The sequence below is a fragment of the Nymphalis io genome, chromosome 29, assembly GCF_905147045.1.
Source record: "Nymphalis io chromosome 29, ilAglIoxx1.1, whole genome shotgun sequence".
Lineage (NCBI taxonomy): Eukaryota > Metazoa > Arthropoda > Insecta > Lepidoptera > Nymphalidae > Nymphalis > Nymphalis io.
Window position 1 is genome coordinate 6,142,437 of NC_065916.1, and position 22,895 is coordinate 6,165,331.

At 35.0% G+C, this 22,895-nt stretch overlaps 4 protein-coding genes across 5 annotated transcripts in view; 1 reads left to right on the forward strand and 3 right to left on the reverse strand.

The window, feature by feature from the left end:
* The window catches only part of LOC126779547 (serrate RNA effector molecule homolog), a 155,172-nt gene that overhangs the window by 100,673 nt on the left and 31,604 nt on the right, over positions 1 to 22,895 (forward strand). The window lies entirely within an intron of this gene.
* LOC126779491 (charged multivesicular body protein 7) overlaps positions 1 to 22,895 on the reverse strand; it is a 112,045-nt gene that overhangs the window by 67,160 nt on the left and 21,990 nt on the right. The window lies entirely within an intron of this gene.
* Positions 1,176 to 17,959, reverse strand: LOC126779695 (endocuticle structural glycoprotein ABD-4-like). Its single transcript, XM_050503856.1, has 4 exons — positions 17,712 to 17,959; positions 2,952 to 3,057; positions 1,606 to 1,706; positions 1,176 to 1,320 (listed from the first exon to the last, which is right to left on the reverse strand). Exons 1-4 carry the CDS (start codon positions 17,736 to 17,738, stop codon positions 1,183 to 1,185), a joined length of 372 nt encoding a protein of 123 aa, XP_050359813.1. The 5' UTR covers positions 17,739 to 17,959; the 3' UTR covers positions 1,176 to 1,182.
* Positions 16,287 to 22,895, reverse strand: part of LOC126779630 (uncharacterized) — a 90,376-nt gene continuing 83,767 nt past the window's right edge. Inside the window, exon 5 of the mRNA XM_050503781.1 lies at positions 16,287 to 16,296. The gene's annotated coding sequence lies outside the window, so the exon portion shown is untranslated. The remainder of the gene's footprint in view (positions 16,297 to 22,895) is intronic.

The following is a 22,895-nucleotide window of genomic DNA, read 5'->3' on the forward strand; positions in this document are numbered from 1 at the left end:
GAGAGTGAAGGTAATATTTTGAAAAGTTAATCACCCGTAATTATACTCTACGCCGACATATCTGTTTACGTCGAATTAATATCGGGGGATCAAACAGTAAATGAAACTAAGGTAGCGCTTTCCACTGTTCACACTATTATTTATTTTGTCTGATCATTTTAATAAAATCACTTTCACATTATATGTATCCAGTAGCGAATCTAGACAGCGCGATTCAGGAAACTGACAGATTTTATTACCGCCATCTATCGCTACCGAGTAGTAACACATGCCATTATACAAACTCCTAAAACCATAACTCACTTTTGAGTTTTAGAAAAATGTTTCTTTAACAAACATTTCGCTTTTGGGATTTAACAATACTTGTGTCAGAAGATCTCGGTCTTCTATAGCATTTCATTTAAATAATTAGTTTAAAACATAATTAAACTTACATAATATAACTAATGATTTTTAATTTAACTTCTGCTTATGTGTGTATATCAAGTGAGTGTGTGTTTGAATTGTACAGTACAGTAACAAGCTGTGAATGTCCCACTGCTGGACTAAGGCCTCCTCTCCCTTTTGAGAAGGTTTGGAGCTTATTCCTCCACGCTGCTCCAATGCTGGTGGAATACACATGTGGCAGAATTTCAGTGAAATTTGACACATGCAGGTTTCCTGACGATGTTTTCCTTCACCGTAAACCGTAACCGTAACAGCCTGTGAATGTCCCACTGCTGGGCTAAAGGCCTCCTTTCCTCTTTTTGAGGAGAAGGTTTGGAGCTTATTCCACCACGCTGCTCCAATGCGGGTTGGTAGAATTCACATGTGGCAGAACTTCAGTGAAATTAGACACATGCAGGTTTCCTCACGATGTTTTCCTTCACCGTAAAGCACGAGATGAATTATAATCACAAATTAAGCACATGAAAATTCAGTGGTGCTTGCCCGGGTTTGAACCCACGATCATCAGTTAAGATTCACGCGTTCTTACCACAGGGCCATCTCGGCTTTCACCGTAAAGCACGAGATTAATTATAAACACATGAAAATTCATTGCTGCTTGCCCGGATTTTAACCCACGATCATCGGTTAAGATTCACGCGTTGTTACCACTGGGCTATCTTGGCTTATAGTATAATATATTATTTAATAGATACTAATTAAAACAACTTTTATTTTATACTTATAATATAATTATTAATAATCTCTCGATGGTAATGAGGCTATATAATCCAAGGCTCGTTGTATCTGTGGGGGGATGGGTGGAGGGGTAGGTAAATGGTCTCCTGTTGGGTGGAAGCCGTTCTCGTCAGCTGTGTAGAGTAAGTGGATGACCTGGATGTAAAAATGAATAAAATTTTAGAAAAATGATTCAAAACGTGTTTAAAAAGTTAAATATTCTCTATGAAAAATTTAATAATATTTGAACGCTTATAACTGTTGACATATGTCCGTATATGTGTTATTTATATTTGCCGGGAAAGCAAATGACACTCCACCTGATGGTAAGTGGTAGTGGAGTCCAAACGCGACGACGGCCAGTACAGTCGAGAAGAATGTTCTGCACTAGTCGTCCCCGCCATGCTGGCCCGTAAATCCTCAATAAAAATTATATGATACCTGTCCATCTGGAGCGGTGTACTGGAACTGCCCTTCCACCAGCAGGCTCGGTTCTGGACTGCCTTGTAACGATCCTCTCTGCTCGTGATATATTCCACCTTCTGGAAAACCAATAAATCAAATTTAACGATCTTTATTCAATATAGAAGCGTCCTTATTGATTGTCATAAACTTACCACTCTCTACTATAATCCACCAGTTTCTAATGTCATTAATGCTAAAAAAAAATATCTTACAAATGTTAAGATTAATGAATAAACGTTAAAATTATCTATGAAATTAACTCAGTATCTATGATGAGTACTCTGAAGTATTATCGGGTTATCAAATGATAAATCAAACTGAAATAGTTTTTTTTCGAATTGTTGTTGCTGTTGGCCCAAATGGTCTCGACAGCGTCACCGGGCGGGGGGCGAGTCTTTGAGATACTCAGCCGGAACTGAAATAGTGCTTTCACTGAAGACGTATATACGGGAACAGGTTGTAAAACTAAGTATCGACTTGGACGTCTCCGTACTAAGTATCCTAAGAGAGTATAAACGCGTATTTAGTATTTAGAAGTGTGGTTAAGTCGCGACGCGGATACTAGTAATACTCATACTTATAGAAACTTATTAATCTGTTGGACTCGCGTGACTCATAGCTTTGGAATACGAGAATACGCAAACGGTAATAATGTAACGGTAATATATAAATAAACTTTTTTTTTTAAAGTTACTTTTAGTATGTGGATACAGCCTACATACTTTTTTTATTTTCTTTTAAAAATGTTATACTAATAAGCCGTAACTAAAAATTGGTATATTTTATTCAATTACACAGAAACTCATAATTGTTTTAACAACTTGTAGATACCGGAATGTTGGTGTTTTCTGCGACAGAGATAATGCTCTACTCTTTTCGCTGGTGGTAGAGCTTTGTGCAAGCTCGTCTGGGTAGGTACCACTCAGTCATCAGATATCCTACCGCAAAACAACAGTACTTGGTATTGTTGTGGTCCGGCTTGACGGGTGAGTGGGCCGGTGCAGTTACAGGCACAAGGGACATAACATCTTAGTTCCCAAGGTTGGTGGTGCATTGGCGATGCAAGCGATGGTTAACATTTCTTACAATGCCAATGTATATTGACGTTGGTGACCACTTACCATCAGGTGGCCCATATGCTCGTCCGCCTTCTTATTCTATAAAAAAAAACCAAGCCGAAATTAGTCGATTGTCCTTTTTGAAAGGTCGACGTGAAATATTTATTGATAGGACAATAATAAGCTTCAAATATTCTTCTCAAGAAGAGAGGAGGCCTTAGCCCAACAGAAGGTAACTCATTTTAATTTACAAGCCTTTCCAACCTGTCTGTATCGCCCACTTATATGATCCATCTTCATGAGGCCCGTCGAAGTCATTCCTCAGGATAGCGTCATTACTCTGACACGCCGACAGGGTAATGATTGACAACTGTAAAGAAAAAAAAAGTATTATCGCGAAACAAAAACCAGAGATGGCCCAGCGGCTTGCACACGTGAATACATAACCGGATACCGGATACGGAACCGGAATAAACAACCGGAGGTCGCGGGTTCAATCCCAGGCAAGGTCTACAAATTTTCTGTGTGCTTAATTTGCACGAGTAGAAATAAGCTAACCCTATTTCAAAAAACAATCAAATCCGTCCAGACGTTTTTGCGTGATTGTGTAACGTATAAACAATCACATTTATAATTATACAATCTAGCAATTAAGTTGAACAAGGCCACGGACGCTTCTGTAAAGACACATACCATGAGGCAGTTACAGTACAGAACCAGCCTGTGAATGTCCCACTGCTGGGCTAAGGCCTCCTCTCCTTGAGGAGAAGGTATGGAGCTGATTCCACCACGCTGCTCCAATGCCGGTTGGTGAAATACTCATATGGCTGGATTTCTGTGAAATTAGACATATGCAGGTTTCCTCACGATGTATTCCTTCACCGTCAAACGAGATGAATTAATTATAAAGACAAATTGAGCACATGAAAACTCAGTAGTACTCGCTCGAGTTTTAACACACGATCGTTGGTTAAGATTCACACGTCCTAACCACTGGGCCATCTCGATTTACCATAAGACATTAACCATAAAATATCACCATGCGCCATTAATACGAAGGCGTGAGTATTAAGCAACACACCATATACGGTATACTTAAGAAACACTGTCACAGATATTTACATAAAACGTGTAATAATAACATTGGAAAATTTGTGATTCTCGTTTGTATATTGCAAGATTATTAACCTTCAGTAATGGGTAGGGTATGGGTAGGAGCCGAGATGGCCCAGTGGTAAGAACGCGTGAATCTTAACCGATGATCGTGAGTCCAAATCCGGGCAAGCACCACTGAAGATTTACATGTGCATGTGCATTAATTTGTGATAATAATTCTTTCGGTGCTTTTCGGTTAAGGAAAATACTTGAAGAAACCTGCATGTGTCTAATTTCACTGAAATTAAACACATATACCAACCCGCGTTGGAACAGCGTGGTGGAATAAGCTCCAAACCTTCTTCTTAAAAAGGAAGAGGAGGCCTTAGCCTTGCAGTTTGATGTTCGTATGCTTTTACTATAATGGGTAGGGCTTTGTAAAAATCGGTATCCATCAATGATTCTACTACCGAACAAGATGCATTTATGCTCGGTAATGCTGTGTTTTGCTGTGATTAGCGTGAGCCAGTATAATTCCACGATGGCTATGATCCCTTGGTTGATAGATACTTGTATTTCATGCCGAAGGTTGTGGGTACGATTCCCACCCAGGACAGACATTTGTGTGCATGAAAATGTCTGTTTGTCCTGAGTCGGGGTGTAATTATCTATATAAGTATGTATTTATAAAAGTATATGTAGTATATCAGTTGTCTGGTTTCCATAGTACGAGCTCTGCTTAGTTTGGGATCAGATGGCCGTGTGTGAATAATGTCCCAGGATATTATTATTAACGATTTTAATTTTATCACGCGATAATAAAATATAAAGATTATTAAATTGTTAAGAAACTTACAGACAAACTAATTAAAAACTGGCATTGCCGCCGTATATACAGTCAACATGGTATAAAACAAATATTTCATTAAATCATATTTGAATTTTTATAACTGTTTACAAATATTTCTGTCCTTTAAAATATTTTGCATAATTTAAAAACTGATTTGAATAAAAATACATTAAGATATATTAGGATGAGTATACACGGTCGTTCTAATATATTATTATGATTAAACAAATATAAATATAAGGTAGATTTTTATTTTAATGGCGGATTATTACAAATAAGTAAACTTGAAGTTGCTCTGTATACAAAGAAACGGCATTCAAAGTTTATTATTTCACATTTCCTTATTACTTTTTTACTAAAATAATTCTTTTTTTTAAAAACCTCAAATTTTTTTTCAACGTCATTTCTAATTTTTTTTAATTATCACATATAAACTATTACCGAAACTTAAATGCCAGTATGAATCCAAACTTAGCAAGTATTAAAGAAATATTACAATGATTGCTTTACATACATATAATGAATAACAATTAATAATTTGTTACGTATTCATAAATACGTAAAAAGAGTAGTGGTATTAGCTTAACGTGTGTCTGTATGTCTGCTTGAGGCATCGTAGCTCCCAAACGAATGGACCTGCTGTGATCGAGACGGTTCTATGGTATAAATTATGAAGATCTGTTCAGGCGTTTGAAGATTCATTTCCTAATTGACAAAAGGGTCCAACTTTCACAGGTCCGATTGATTTGAAATTATGTGTCCCCGGATACGACAACGCGTTTTACTTTTTAGAGGTATTTTTTGTGTCGAGGAGTTTTAAAATTTTATTTTCATATTCTTAGTTCTAAATTTAAAATAATATTCAAAATTATTCGATATGCTTATTTATAAATTATAATTATTTTTAAAGATTAAAATAAAAACAAGCAAATACACTTAAAATACGACTATTATGCGATCCAGTGACAGTAAATTAAATTTTCTTGAAATATGAACCATTTACCACCGTTGTGCACGTAACCTTATATCTAAAATTATCAAGCTATATTTATGAACGTGTAAACACGACTTTATGTCTTCAACAATACAAACATGCAAATTATTATGCTATTTAAATATTTTATTAAAATTAAGTTTTTTAACTTAACGCCTTGGCCAGAGATAATAAGATTATGAAGGTGATATAAGCTATGAATCGCCATATTTACAACGCGTTAAAGATTTTGGCGCGCGAAGCGGTATCAATAAAAATCTTGTCGTGTGCCACAATGACCCCTCATAATCATCATATCAAATATTCCGCTTGTTTTCACACACATTTGCGCACTATAATATGTCATGCACAGTTGGCTCTCTCTCTCGAGATTTGCCGCCATGTCCAAAATCGGCCAGGAGGATATCATAATCATCAAAAGCTTTAATATAAAAAAAGACATCAAATAGTTTTGATATTATGCACTTCGTTGTAACTAACCGATAAAAAGCGTTGTATCACTTTTTTATACCTTTCAAGCGATAATTCGACGAGCCGGTTGGCGTCGTTAGTAGATAGCTGCCATTCACGCTGATGGTTGTGGGTTCGATTCCCACCCAGGACAGACATTTGTGTACATGAACATCTCTATTTGTCCCGAGTCTGGGTGTAATTATCTATATAAGTATGTATATACTTTTCTTTTGTACATATAAGTATGTACAAAAGAAAAGTAGTATAAGTAGTATATCAGTTGTCTGGTTTCCATCGTACGAGCTCTGCTTTGTTTGAGATCAGATGGCTGTGTGTGAATGATGTCAAAAAAATAAATTATAACTTGGTATACTTTTGAGCACGGAGACTATTTAAGCGCATGTTATATCGAATATTCACAAACAAATTAAACTATATTAATTCGTCTTCCGTAATAATAATTTTTTACATAAGCAGTAATTTTTTTTTTTATAAGTAGACAAAGAAAAAATATATGCGACATTCTAATAAAGAATCGAATACTTTGCACCAAGAAGGTTATATTGCCTTTTATAATGGTTAATTCAATAATCCGTATTAACTATTACATATATAATGATGAGAATATATTGACCTTAACTTGTAATATAATAAAATGTGAAAGAGAATGTTAAGAAAACAAAACTTTGACCTTTTTCAAATGTATACTACAAATGTATTCGTTCATAGTGTAGAATTGTAATCAATTAATTTATTTATGCAATTAAAGGTCTAATCGTTTTTACACAATGCGTTTTAAACGCCTAAGCTTAAAATGTGCCACGAGAAATTTTCAATGAAAAACTAAAACAAAACAAATTATAATTTAAGTCTTTTTTTATAGAATAAGTAGGCGGACGAACATATGGGCCCCCTGATGATAAGTGGTCACCTACACCCATAGACATTGGCATTATAGAAAATGTTAACCATCGCTTACATCACCAATGCGCCACCAACCTTGGGAACTAAGATGTTATGTCCCTTGTGTCTGTAATTACATGGCTCTCTCGCCCTTCAAACCGGGACACAACAATAACAGGTACCGCTGTTTTGCTGTAGAATATCTGATAACCTACCCAGACGATCTTGCACAAAGCCCTACCACATATAAAACAGTAGCGAATTACGAAGTAACACTCCACGCAAACAAACAACGCCTCGCTAGTCATCGAGGCTAGTTGGTCAACGCCACCGGGACCGCGCGTGCCTCAGATACAAAAGGTCGGATGTCATCCTCTACGTTATAATTATGATCATCACCAACATTGTATCACTGTTGTTGTGTCTGTTGGTGTTGGTGTAATCAACAACGCTCTATTAACGAATTAATTGTCAGTTCGTTAAATGACTTAGACCGTACTAACACGTAGCCTTGCGACAGACTGTCAACACTAAGTCTTATGAAGAATATTGAAATGATACCATAGACAAATTATTACTTTTTAAAGGCTTGACAAATTCCCGAACCGTGGTAACGTTTTGACAAGCTCCCGTGGAAGTCTTGATAGTACGGTTCGTAAGCTATGGAGTCACGTGTATGTGTTTTAAGAATGTATCTGAACGGCTCGATTACGAAACAAAAACGATTCGTTGCATACAGTAATCGAGAGTAATTCGCGCAGCTCTTGAAACTTCGGCGCCCAGCTGTCAAATTGCAATATGACAAACGGTTTATGGCGTTCGAATTTAAGTGTGTAAGCAATCAAACGTCATATGTTAAATGATCAGATAAAATTGGGAAAGTAATTTTGTCTGTCTGTTACTCTTTCAAGGCTGAATCACTAAACCGATTTTGTTAAAATTTGATATGAAGCAAGCTTACAGCTGAGATGGCCTAGTGGTTGGAACGCGTGAATCTTAACCGTAGATCTTTGGTTCAAACCCGGGCAAGCACCGCTGAAATTTCATGTGCTTAATTTGTGTTTATAATTAATCTCGTGCTTGACGGCGAAGGAAAACATCGTGAGGAAACCTGCATGTGTCTAATTTCATTGAAATTATGCCACATCTGTATTCTACGAACCCGCATTGGAGCAGTGTGGTGGAATAAGCTCCAAACCTTCTCCTCAAAAGGGAGAGGAGGCCTTAACCCAGCAGTGGGACATTAACAGGCTGTTACTGTACAAGCGTAATCACTAAGGACGGAATAACTTATTTTACCTAATATCCACCCCTCTCCCACATGGGCGAAGCGGCGAGCGAATACTACTCAATGATAAAGGCGAAATTTGAAACTTTTTTAAATAAACGACGGTGCGTTTAAAAAACCGCTCACAAATCGCTCTGTTTATACAGGGCCTTAGATTGTTTACCGCATTAAGTAATCAAACGATAATTGATTATATGTTGTCGCAATCCGTTAGCTGACGATGAACGAATGATATTCCGTTCGAATGTAAAGTTCTAAATGTTCAATAAAACACCGATGTCGTACTTATACGTTGGAGTGTGTGCATATTTATATGCGTGCGTGTGTAAGCGATATTTTTTTATTGAATATACCTTGGCGAATCAAATGGGTGACCTAATCAGACCCATAGACGTTGGCTCTGTAATATTAACTCGAGTTGGTTAATATCGCCAATGTGTCTCCAACCTTGAAAGTAAAATGTTATTCCTTTAATTTTATTGGATCACTCACGCTTAAACCGGAACATAACAGTACTTAATATTACTGTTTGGCGGCGTAATACTGACGTTTTTTTTTTAAATATAGATTAGGTAGGTGGACGAGCATATGGTGGCCCATGATAAATGGTCACCAACGCTCATAGACATTGGTATAGCGAGAAATGTTAACCATAGCTTACATCGCCAATGCGCCACCAACCTTGGGAACTAAGATGTTATGTCCCTTGTACCTGTAATCACACTGGCTCACTCACCCTTCAAATCGGAACGCAACGATACTATATATTGCTGTTAAGTAGTAGAATATATGAGTGGTGTTGCCAATCCAGACGGGATTGCATTTACTGGTGGTAGAGCTTTGGGCAAGCTCGTCTGGGTAGGTACCACCCACTCATCAGATTTTCTACCGCAAAACAGCAGTACTTGAAAAAGCCCTACCAATGCGGAATTCAGTGGTTCCTGGGTTTAAACCTGCACTCATCGATTATGATTCGCGCGATCTCACCACTGGTACATCTTGGGTACCTCTTAAACTACGGAGAATTTTACTGCAAAATAATATTACGATAAGCACGGCCTGACTCTACACCCAGGAATGGCTCCAGACGTGCAAGTACTTTTTTTCATTAAAACTAGAAAACCCCATTACGTGTTTTCCCCACGGGAACAGTGCGCGAGTGCGCCCCGAACATCGAAATACCTACTAAAAAACCAGCGGTACCCTTTCCGTCTTAACGAGGGCACTCCACGGGATCGCTTTCGCATGCTACCGTAACCAGACGTGCAAGTCCTCAGTCAACAGTGTATACACGAAATTTTGTATAATATAATATTCATTATTTTTAATTTGTATGCACTTATCTTCGTATATGAGGTTTAAGAATTTATTCTCAAAAAAAAAGACAGATTCACTTACATGAGAACAGTATGATAAATGTAAAGATGACAAAAAATATATTCGCCTTATAGATACTTAGTTAACGGAATGTAATATAGTAAAATAGATGTGTGTATTTTAATCGGTACAAAAGTGGGTATTCTCTAAAATATATTTTGAGAGTTGAGACTTGAACCCGTTAACTGAGCTTACATTTTTTATATAAGATGGTAATTTGTTATATAGTTGTGCTCCATCGAAAGTTATATTTTTTTTTGCAAATTTGGTTCTAATTTTTGGGAGTACTAATAAGCTTGGTCTACGGGTGCTACGTTTATTGCTTTGTTTTATAAATGACAATTCTGAATGTATCGATTTATTAATAATTTTTCTAATGAGAATACAAGAATTATATACATAAAGTTGTCGTAAGTTCATAATATTTGTTTCTTTGTAAAGTTTAGTTGTTGATGTCAAAGGTGGATATCTAAAAAGTATTTTAATAATTTTATTTTGTTTTCTTTGTAGTTCTTGCAGTTTTGTTTTTCCAGTATTACCCCATATTTCTATTAAATACAATAAATGCGATTTTACTAGCGAATTGTAGATGTTATACTTTATTTTTTTAGGTAAGCATTTTGAAATATTTGTTAATGACCCAATTAAAGAGGAAAGTTTTTTATTAATGTAATCTACTTGATATTTGAAAGTTAAGTGATTGTCTATTCGTAACCCTAAATATTTTTCACAGTTTTTCTGCTCAATTGGAAAATTGTCAATAGTTAATGGAACATGCGGTGCAATCCTTTTATTTGTAGTTTTGAATACAATGTAACAAGTTTTGGAAACGTTAATAGTTAAAAGATTTTGATTGAACCATTTATGCAAAACATCTAAATCACGTTGAGCTTGAGAAATTATATCATTTATGTTATTACCGAAATAGAATAAACAGGTGTCATCTGCATACAAATTCAGGTGACCATTTAGTTTCAAAGTTGCAATATCGTTTACATAAATTAAAAAGAGAAGTGGTCCCAAAATTGAGCCCTGTGGAACACCACAGGTGACAGGCAAAGCACTACTTTGTATATCACCAATTTTGACGATTTGCAATCTGTTTGTTAGGTACGATTTTAACATTTCTATATATATAAACAAACCACTATATACCACGTCCACGTACATATGTAAAACAATTATGTATTAAATAAACAAATCTAATCGTCTTCCGCGTAAAAAAAAAGTTAAGCGTACTTCGGAGTTGATTTTTAATGGTACTTAAGCTAATTCGGTAGTTTAAGCGTTATGCGTGTGACGCATGTACAGACAAATAGACGATCTTTCGGTGAGTATTTAATTATAGATTAAAAATATATTTTACTTAAATTGGCCTTTGAGACCGGAGAGTTCAGGTGCAAGACCAAGCTAGTAACTAGACAAGGCAATCGACATAGCGTAAAAGAATCGATAATCTTTGTAGAAAATTTAATTTACCGTAATTCCCCCTTTAAAGATATAACATACAATTGTTACAACAATAAAAAAAATCGAAATTAAGTAAATGACTAGGTAGGGCTTTGTGCAAGCCCGTCTAAACTCATCACATAATCCATTACTAATCAGCAATACTTGGTATTGTTGCATTCCAGTTTGAAGAGTGAGCACTGGTGGTAGAGCTTTGTGCAAGCTCGTCTGGGTAGGTACCACTCACTCATCAGATATTCTACCGCAAAACAGCAGTACCGGGTATTGTTGTGTTGGTGGTAATGCCAATGTTTATGGGCGTTAGTGACCACTTGCCATCAGGTGATCCATATGCTCGTCCGCCTTCCTATTCTATAAAAAAAAGAGTAAGCCAGTGTAACTGTAAGCACAAAGAACATAACATATTAGTCCTCAAGGTTGGTGGCGCATTGGCCATAAGGAATGGTTAATGTTTCTTATATCGCCAATATCTATGGGTGACGACTTAAGATCAGGTGGTCCGTTTGCCCGTATGCCTACCCATAACATAGACACATTAACTGGTTACATTCCAATACAGGTAGATAAGGTCGCATAAAGGTTAGGATGTCACTTCCTCCTCTCCATAAATTCCATTCACTTGTGCATACATTAGATCTGCCATCTAATCATTTACGTCCCATATTACAAAATGACAGATTAAAAACTTGTAACATATGTAAGATTTTGATATCACGCAATGCTCGTAAGAAGGAATTCAAAGTCAATCAATTTCCCGCCATGAAGAGTATCTGTCAATGTTATTGGTGCCAGATTAAAAATATAGATTATTCTCAAAAATGATAAATACTCTTCAGTAAAATTTAGTAATAATTCGTATTGCATATAATATTATATATTACTTACACTTTTTGTCTCAAATGCCTTATCACCAATAATTTCTTTTATTTCAGTATATTTTGTATTATTCATTTGCTTTACTTTTTTCTTTTTTGTTATGTTTGAGGACTTATCGTTTTATTCGTTGTTGCTGTATATAGTATGTATTTATATCATATACTTATAATTTTGTATGTATTGATAATATAATTTATTTATGGACATATATATAGTATGTGTATTTATACATATATATAGTATGTGTAGTATATGTATTTTATATTTAAATTTGTTGATTGATTTTGTTTTAATTAAATATTAATATTATTTTATTCATACCACCACCTACCTCATATCCTTATCTGTAATCACTTACACCGTTGGTTGCCTGGAAGAGATCGCTATGTAGCGATAAGGTCGCCATAATTGTACATTTATTTAGGCAGTATACATGTTTTGTATTTTTCTCTTTGTGGTGTGATGTACAATTAAGTAGTAAAGTAAAGTAAAGTAAAGTAAAGTACTTACCGCCTGAAAGCCGAGATACCCTAGTGGTTAGTAAGCGTGAATCTTAACCGATGATCGTGGATTCAAGCCCGGGCAAGCACCACTGAATTTTCATGTGCTTAATTTGTGTCTATAATTCATCTCGTGCTTGTCGGTGAAGGAAAACATCGTCAGGAAACCTGCACGTGTCTAATTTCTTTGAAATTGGACATTGGAGCTGCGTGCTGGAATAAGCTCCAAACTTTCTCCTCAAAAAGGGAGAGGAGGCCCAGCAGTTGGACATTAACAGGCTGTTACTGAATCCTACACATATTTCAAAACGCTTGCATTTCTCATTGACGAATTTAAATTTTAATTGATGCGTCTTTGATCTTGATAGTTACTAGTGGATAAACTTCTGTATTTTTTAAGAATGTTTATACAAATTCTTTTCTATACATTTTCTAACACAATAGTCGGGCTATTCTGTAAGAACAAACTCGAAAAACACCGCAGAAAACGCTCGTGAAATATCGAACAGTGATATGCGACATCGATCATAATAGTCATAAAAATTCAAGAAAACACGCATCATAATAGTATATCACCATAAATCATGGTGTGAGCAATGAAGTCAGTTCTTATAGAAAAGCAATGTAAGGGCGCGAATGTTGGAGAAACAACGGATACATTTCGATTCGTTTACGATAAAGTGACAATTCGTTAGAAGAATTTCTAAATTGGCTTCTACATTTATAATTTTTACTTCATCCTTATATTTATAATTTTTTAATAAGACAAAAAAAGCATAGAAAAAAAACCTTGTAAAAGTTAGGCAACCATAATCATATTTCAAAAAAAAAAAAAACAATAATATAAAAGTTTGACATACAAATATGTTAATACAAAATTACAAATGTATAAATTAGCAATATTTTACCTTAATCGCATCAGTAATTTGTTAATATAAGAATATTCAGATAACATAATTCAATTTTATATTTATATACGAAGCTTATTCCGACCACAAGAGGTGTAAAGGCAAATGAACAGCTTTGACCTTGATTTGACGCGATGTCATTGGTCGAGCTCTTGAATAGTCTGTGGTATACACTATGGGTTCACGAAAAGATGGCGTTTTCAATGTCCGCGATGTTGTAATCGGAACCTTGCAAGTTAAATTAAATTTGTAATAACTAGTTGAGTAGCAAATCGCATGGATTAAATTAATCTCAGGTTTATTTTACACCTTCTTCGATTTAAATAGAGTATCAATCTATTTTTTTGTGTGAGTGTGTGAGGGTTCTTTCTGACTGTCCCAAAAGGCAGTCTGGGTACGGGCCTCGGGGTTGCCCCCTTTACCCGGGCTAATTCCTCAAAGGCAAGTCATCTTGCCGTGTCATTTATTTTGGCCCGAAGGGCTAGGGTCACAATGACCCAGTGGCTGTCGTCATGTCCAGTGCTTCACTTTTGTAGGCTGTCTCTTCCGGGTGGTTGTCATGTCCACTAGTTGTCGTCCTACCATGGTCTTGTACGTCGCTGCCATTGATGCCTGCAATAGGGCAGATGACATGCGAAGTGTGTTTGAGTTTTGATGGCTTAAATTGGATCCAATAGGTGGCGCTGCATGCGGATTCAAGGATTGTTTATAACAAAAAAAAAATACCGTACAAAGTCGAAACATCCAACTAGTCATAATATTAAATTATAAATGGATGAATGTTTTCTATCTTTCTCATTATATTTTTACGACGTCTTTGCATTAGCATAGCTTTTTTTTCATTTTTATTTATATTCTCTAGACTTTTTTTGTCTGTACCATGTTTCAAGTTTTTTTTTATAACTTTTGTTTTGTTTCGCGTCATTTATTATATCTAATGTTATTCTCCAATACCATCTATACTAATAAATTTGGAGACGTTTTTTTAACGTCTAACTGACGAAAACTTATCAATCAATATCGCAGCATGTGTAAACGTGGGTAGTGCGTGTACTTAAATGCTTTATATAATCTTATACAATAAGATGTATCGCGTTTCGGATAAAGTTTTAGTATATAATATTACTGTATATGTGCTGCGCTTCGCAGTTTCACTCGTTTCAGTGAACTATTGACGTAACAAGCGTGCACTTCATGCTCTTATAGTATATTAAAGACCACGTTTTATAAAATACTACTTTTAGCCCGCGACTTCGCTCGCGTGTTGGGAGATGGGCGTGGAGGAGATGTGTTAGGTATAAAAAGTAGCCTTCGTCCTCGGGATTCAAACTTACTTCATACCAAATTTTATCAAAATCGGTTCAGTATTAAAATTGAAAAAGTATTAAACATAATTCAGAGATTAAAAAAAAACTGTTTAGAAAAACAGTTCAGTATAAAAACTAAAAAAAGAAATAGTGAGCACAACTCAGAATACATGACGTGAGTAAAACCTTTGAAAGTCAGAAACTATTATATCTTACAATGTTAATTTTTATTGGTGGTAGGGCTTTGTGCAAACTCTTCTGGGTAGGTACCACCCACTCATCTAATATTCTACCGCAAAACAGCAGTACAGAAGGGTGAGTGAGCCAGTGTAATTACAGGCACAATGGATATAACATTTTAATTCCCAAGTGTGGCGCATTGGCGATATAAGCGATGATTAACATTTCTCACTATACCAATGTCTATGGGCTTTATCATGAGGTGGCTCATACGCTCATCCGCCTAAGTTTTCTAATAAAAAAAAAATAGAAACCTTTCACTAAAATGTTACAACGTTCGTTCAAAATTTGACCTTCAATCTTGCTTCTTGCATTCAAAAATACTATATAATATATAATAAAAAAAAAAGTTTAAAGCAATGATTAATAGGGTATGCTCTGCTACTATAAGGCTAAGATAATAAATCAACGTAGAATGGAATAGAATAGAAAATATTTAATACAAAAGTATAATATTTCACAAAGACATAAAAAACTAATTTTAACATTAGCAGGTTGATACAAAAATTATTTTTCGTTTATTTAATTTATTCGTCGAGTTAACCTCCGACCTGAGTCCGTTGTGGCATTAAAAAAAAACACTTTATAACATTATTGATCTGTGGTCGTCTTATATGTATTGAATATTGACTAACGCTTAATTTTATTATGTTTAGTTAAAAATTTCATTTTTAGTCACCATAGAAGTGAAATTACGACTGACATTCTGTGATTTCATGGGTCGGCAAACTGATACATCACCTGGGTAAGAGGTCCCCACCACCCATAGATATTGGCACTGTAAGAAATATTAACTAAACTCAAAAAATATGGAGGTTATGTTATTTTCCCGAAAACAAATTTAAGGAAAATCAAAATTTAAGCGGTCTAAGCACCCTAACAGGGTTTGTCGGCAACAATAGTTTTACCCTAAAACCATTGACAGACATATTTAAAAAACACCAAAGTTTATCAGTTGATCCGATTTATTTCGCTTGCATTATACATTCAAAACCTATTGTAAGAAAATGCCTGATGATGGTGAAAACGACATTTAAATCCATCGTGTAATTGAGAAAAATAATTTACTACTAAGCGTCAAAATAAGGCGCAAAAAGCGACTTTGTTTTATACTATTAAATAATAATATTTTACGTTGTTTTATCTTTACTTTTTCAAAATCACTGCTTAAAGTAATTCTAATAATAAATATTTTTTATTTTTAAATAATCATTTGTGACAGCAACGCTTAACCTTTCATGCTGTATGTTAAGTCTTATAAAACTTTAGCTTAATTGCCTATCCTTGTAAAATATTGCAATTCTATCTTTACAGAAATCCATTTTATTATGAAGTTTCACGACAATTACTAAATATTTACGTTGCAACAAAATATATTTGCTAATATCGCTATTTTTAAAACTGGTGGTAGAATTTTGTGCAAGCTCGTCTGGGTAGGTACCACCCACTCATCAGATATTCTACCGCAAAACAGCAGTACTTGGTATTGTTGTGTTCCGGTTTGAAGGGTGAGTGAGCCAGTGTAATTACAGGCACAAGGGACATAACATCTTAGTTCCCAAGGTTGGTAGCGTATTGGTGATGAAAGCGATGATAAACATTTCTTACAATGTCAATGTCTATGGACGTTGGTGATCACTTATCATCAGGTGGCCCATACGCTCGTCCGCCTTCCTATTTTATAAAAAAAATGTTTTTCTATCAAATCCAATTTGTTCAGACTTCAAAGTATTGTTCAAACTTGCCTGCATAAAATATATTATTTTAATATAAATATTTTATCTACCAACTATAAAGTAGGATTACTAATTAACTTAAGCAATTCTTATATTATATTTATCACAATAATTAATTTAAAGAAAAAACAAACTACAAGCTTTTCCATCTGTGCTTCTTTAAGTCTTCTTTTTTATTATAATCATGGCTTGGTTCCATTATATACATATGAACAATATGTATACAATATAATTTATGTACAATTACATGACTGGATTATTATTTATTACATACCTTATTAAATAATATAGTATACGTTTGCCTATTTGTAATTATTTCCGTGTTAAAGTTGTTTACGCACAGAAGTTGTTTTAAAATAATCTACCATATTATATAATAACCGAATTGGTGATTTGGTTGGTGTTTAATACGATTAAAGACTCAATAAAATATTATAACTATCTATGAGAGGCAAGCAGCAAGGTTTAATGAGGGTGAAACCGCGCTTTTATAAATGTCAATTTACGGAGAAACTGATCGACGCGATTGCTTGCAAAACATAGTTTATGGGAGTCTAACATAGCATACTTTTTCAAGAATTCCCGATTCTTCGGAATTTTCGGAATCAAAATTGAGAAAAAAAGTCAAAAGTATAAGCATTTGTGTGTTAAAAACGCATGACTCGGTAAGAGTGCGATCTTGTTCGGATAATATTTGGATAGTAGGCAAGATATTAAATATAAATAACCACAGCCCTATATTTATAGACATATGGCATATAAACTATATATATGTTGTTATAATTCATGTTTACTATGCTTCAGTATTTAATCTGTAACAGCTTCGAACATTATAAAACCTAACCGGTAAAACGTTATTAAAAATTATTATTGAAATGCTACCAATAATTCTTCGCTTTGATAGCGCTACTTATAAATACATGATAAACTTATTTATTAACATGAAGTATTCATTTATTAAATAAAACAATATAAGGTAATATATATTTTTTTGTCATAAATTTATTAAAAATAAATAATAACTTACCACTAAAATTCCGACTGCGTTCTTCATCGTTAATTTATTTGTACTTTAATTAATTATAAAAGAAAAAATAATTATGATATTAATAAATTAAATATAACACATATTAAAACACATTAAAACAAAACCTCCTTGCTAGTGGCTGTATACTTGATATATCTAATCTGTATCAAAAATATTTTCGCGCGCAAATATTGACAGATTATATCGCGTATTGCGTTTGGTTAAATTACTATGGAGGTGTTGACATGAAGAGATCTCTACCTTCACTGGTAATGGAAGTGAACGAACGTGACTTTTGACCTTACGGCCTACCTCTTCTTCGTTTGTTTAGCAATTATCGTATATGAAATATAATGTAGAGAGCATCGTTTGTTTGTTTTACGGTGCTGTAGGGAAAAAAAATGCCATATTACATTTTTGCAACATTTTACGTAATCTCTTAAGTGTAATAAATTTAAGAAACTAAAAAGGTTACAGTACAAAGTAATTAAGTATTATATGATCTGTGGTACAAAGATACTTTATATAACGTTAGTGTTAATAGTATTTGTGTTAATGATATAATAATAATTATATAAAATATAATAATAATAATGTCCTCATGACAGAGTTACAGCGGCCAGTGTCAGACTAGCCTTTCATGTACATTATTGTGCATGTGTGTGCAAACACAGGTGCACTATCTTCTCATTTTCATCGTCTGCGGGGACGGCAACCAGAGAACTAATCGAGAGAGACCAGGCGCAACTGCTTATCGTTCTTTCCGAGTCAAGAACATGAGTCATAAAGTGGCTAAATCACTTTACCTACATTTAAGTTTAATTGCAATTTACTTGATGGTAGGCCTCAAAGGTTGACTTTTGGGTAAGTACCACCCACACACATCATGATCTACCGCCAAACAGAATTACTTAATATTGTTGTGTTCCGGTTTGAAGGGTGAACCAGTCCATGTAACTACAGGTACAAGGGATATCATCTTAGTTCCCAAGATTGGTAGCGTATTGAAGGGATACTTAATATTTCTTGCAGTGCCAATGTCTATAGACCCATTTACCAGGCCACCTAACTATTCTAAATTAAGAAAGACTATCTAATAACAGTCTGTGAATGTCCCACTGCTGGGCTGAGGGCTTTTTGAAGAGAAGGTTTAGAACTTATTCCACCCCGCTGCTCCAATACGGGTTGGTGGAATACACATGTGGCAGAATTTCCGTGAAATTAGACACATGCAGATTTCCTCACGATGTTTTCCTTCACCGTCAAGCACGAGATGAATTATAAACACAAATACATGAAAATTAAGTTATGCTTGCCCGGGTTTGAACCCACGATCATCGGTTAAGAATCACGCGTTCTAACCACTAGGCCATCACGAAAGACTATATATCAGGTCGAATTTAGACAAGTGATAAATTGTTTACAAAAAAAATAATATAATATTTGCATCGACTTGCCCTCAAACGGAAAGTTCTGATTTCAAACGCGACTTACGTTAACGGTGAAAGATTTTTTTTTTGTAATGGTTTTTAATTAAATTTAATAAATAAATTTAACTTATAACTATTGAATTTGTTACATGATTATTTAGTATTATATTTTAAATATTAATGATTACAATGTAAGAAAAACGCCTCTGACTGTAGAACTTTAAGGACAATTGAATTGCTTCAATTGTCCTTAAAGTTCTACAGTCAGCCATATATTATAACTATAACTCGTATCTGAACAACAATAACCGATAGACTATTGACGATTACAATGAACATTTTTTATAGTATAGGTAGGCGGACGAGCATATGGACCACCTGATGGTAAGTGGTCACCAACGCCCATAGACATTGGCATTGAAAGAAATGTTAACCATCGTATACGTCGCCATTGCGCCACCTTGGGAACTAAGAAGTTTTGTCCCTTGTGCCTGTAATTACACTGGCTCACTCACCCTTCTGTACTGCTGTTTTGCGGTAGAAAATCTGATGAGTGGGTGGTACCTTCACAGACGAGCTTGCACAAAGCCCTACAAACAGTAAAAATTATTATTGTAAGATATTATAGTTTCTGAATTTCAAGAGTTTTACTCACGTCATGTGTTCCGAGTTGTGCTCACTTTTTTTATTTATTTTTTTATTTTAACACTGAACTGTTTTTCTAAACTGTTTTTTAATTTGTGATTATGTTTAATATGTTTTAACTTTAAAACTGAACCGATTTTGATAAAAAAACGAGGACATAGGCTACTTTATACAACAAATACATGCCCGCCTCCCAACACGCGAGCGAAGTCACGAGCGAAAACTGGTATTTTATAAAACGTGATTTTTAATATACTTATATTAGAGCATGAATTGCACGCTTGTTACGTCAATAATTTACTGAAACGAGTGAAACTGCGAAGCGTAGCACATATACAGTATTATATACTAAAACTTTATCCGAAACGCGATACATCTTATTGTACAAGCATTTAAGTCTTATCTAACAAATGCTAAAAGGCCTTACCGCACGATTCATTCACGACTCCGGCATCTTGTTGTGTGAGTTACCCGGTACAATATACTAATACAGTAACAGCCTGTTAATGTCCCACTGCTGGGCTAAGGCCTCCTCTCCCTTTTTTGAGGAGAAGGTTTGGAGCTTATTCCACCACGCTGCTCCAATGCGGGTTGGTGGAATACACATGTGGCAGAATTTCGATGAAATTAGACACATGCAGGTTTCCTCACGATGTTTTCCTACACCGAAAAGCACGAGATGAATTATAACAGAAATTAAGCACATGAAAATTCAGAGGTGCTTGCCCGGGTTTGAACCCACGTTCGTCGGTTAAGATTCACGCGTTCTTACCACTGGGCCATCTCGACTATAATACAATACAATATACTAAAATCATCGAATATTTACTATCGGTCAGAAAGCGTTAGAATTTTCATCAACGCCAAGTCTTAGTACTCACAGAAATAAATACCTATAGCGCAATTTAAAAGACGATTAGCGCCATCTATTAGTGAAAAGCAAAATTAAAATAATATTCGACGCAATGTAATTCGATCTCGAACCCTTGTAATTTATGATGTACACCGTCACAACTTTTCAAAACATCGATAGTCGTCAACGGATACTAAATTCTGATGGAGAATAGAAAAAGTAACAATTGGATTCAGTATCAGGCTGATAAAATCTCTCAGACATTTGAGAGGCCAATTGGCTAAAGGTTAAAAAGGATGGTGTTTTATGAAAAAAATACTTTTCATAGTAGTGGTACCAGCAATCAGTATAATAAAACTAAAACGATCATCACGCCTCAGCCAACCATTCACGGTATATTATAAAGTATTACATATTCTGTAAGATCAGATGCAATTCTAAAAGCCTTACTTATAAACGTTGCTTAGCGGGTGATTAGTTAAACATCTTCTTCTTTCAAATATCAAATCAATAATGACTGAATGGGAGATATCAGTGGTTAACTAAACAACCCCTTTTTAGGAATATGTCAAAAAGTACTAAAAATTGTCTATGATCTCATCTCGATTGACAGTCCGCCTCAAGGCTGCGTGTGAGCAAGGCCCTTGTCAGTAACACAGTGACAATTAATACGTGAATAGTATAAAGGTGTATATACAAAGACTAGAGACTAACAATAACACCCCTAAGTAACGTTTATAAATTTGTTAATCGCTAGATAGAAAAGCCGAGATGGCCTAGTGAATCTTAACCGATGCTCGTGAGTTCTAACGCGGGCAAGCACCACTGAAATTTCATGTGTTTAATTTGTGTATATAATTTATCTCGTGCTTGACGGTGAATGATAACATCGCGAGGAATTCTGCATCTGTCCAATTTGACTGAAATTCTGCCACACGTGTATTCTACCAACCCGCATTGGAGCAGCGTGGAGGAAAAAGCTCCAAAACCTTCTCTTCAAAAAAATAAACGAGGCCTTAGCCCAGCAGTTTGACATTCACGGGCTGATACTTTTAATTTACTTTAAATGACGTGTTAAAGTCAATTACTATTATATTAATAAAACATTTAATTTCTATACAATCGTTCTGTTCGCAATACCTTTTTTTAATTACAAAAGAAAATTACAAGTTCTTTTTTTTTAAATGTATGTAATAGCAGCCACAGCCAGCTTGCACGTTCCCCGTATGTCATTCCGTGCCCATCCATCATCGCCGTACCAGAACCTCCTTACTTTTAATCTTCGCAGCTATTGCTTACGGCTCACCTCGACATCGCGCGTAACAAACGTTTATAAATAAAGCCGGATAACGACAGGAAGTGATATGCGACATTGTTTATAATATTTAAACTTAAAAGGATACACGCATCAAATGTAATTGTTTAAAGACCTTTTTAACTCATTTTAAGAAGTAAATGCTACTTGATGTGTCACACCTTACACCGCCAAATCGCCATTAACCCTCTGATCTGATCTAAGTATCCCTTGACTTACTCACTTCTCACTGATGAACAGCATAAAGTCGTATTCCTTTTGAGCCAGCAGAAAGAGGTATCACCGTTGAAAAATTTAACAATTATTCAGTAATCTGGGAGCTTATTCTTAATTAAAGTATTTAGCCAATAGTTCTTATATTTTTCTAATAAATGTTAATAATCAATCAGCGCAGCAAACAAACAAACTTTCGCATTTATAATAATTATAATATCCTGGGACATTCACACACGGCCATCTGATCCCAAACGAAGCAGAGCTTGTGCTATGGAAACCAGACAACTGATATACTACATATACTACTTTTCTTTTGTGGATAATTACACTCAGACTCAGGACAAACAGATATGTTTATACATACAAATATCTGTCCTGGGTGGGAATCGAGTTCACGACCTGTGGCGCGAAACGTAAGTATCTATCAACCACGCCAATCGGCTCATCGTTGTCTCGTTGATATAAATGTTGTTCTAAGAAATCTTATTCATTACATAAAGGAATACAGCGCGAATCAAAGGTACATACATACATACTATATACATTATTGTACACAACAAAAAGAAAAATACAAAACATGGATACAGCCTAAATAAAAGAAGCATACAATTATTTTGACCTTATATATATACATACATAGCGATCTCTTCCAGGCAACCAACGGTGGAAGTAATAGCTCATAGGAAATGAGGTAGGTGGTGCTTTAATAATAAATAAAATAACAT

What these genes read in the sequence shown, in the direction of transcription:
- LOC126779695 (XM_050503856.1), bottom strand. Translation starts at nt 17,738, where the DNA reads ATGAAGAACGCAGTCGGAATTTTAGTG. An exon ending in ACGCAGTCGGAATTTTAGTG is followed by an intron (nt 3,058 to 17,711) that starts GTAAGTTATTAT and finishes TTTTCTTTACAG; the next exon opens with TTGTCAATCATTACCCTGTC. An exon ending in ACACCGCTCCAGATGGACAG is followed by an intron (nt 1,321 to 1,605) that starts GTATCATATAAT and finishes TTTTACATCCAG; the next exon opens with GTCATCCACTTACTCTACAC.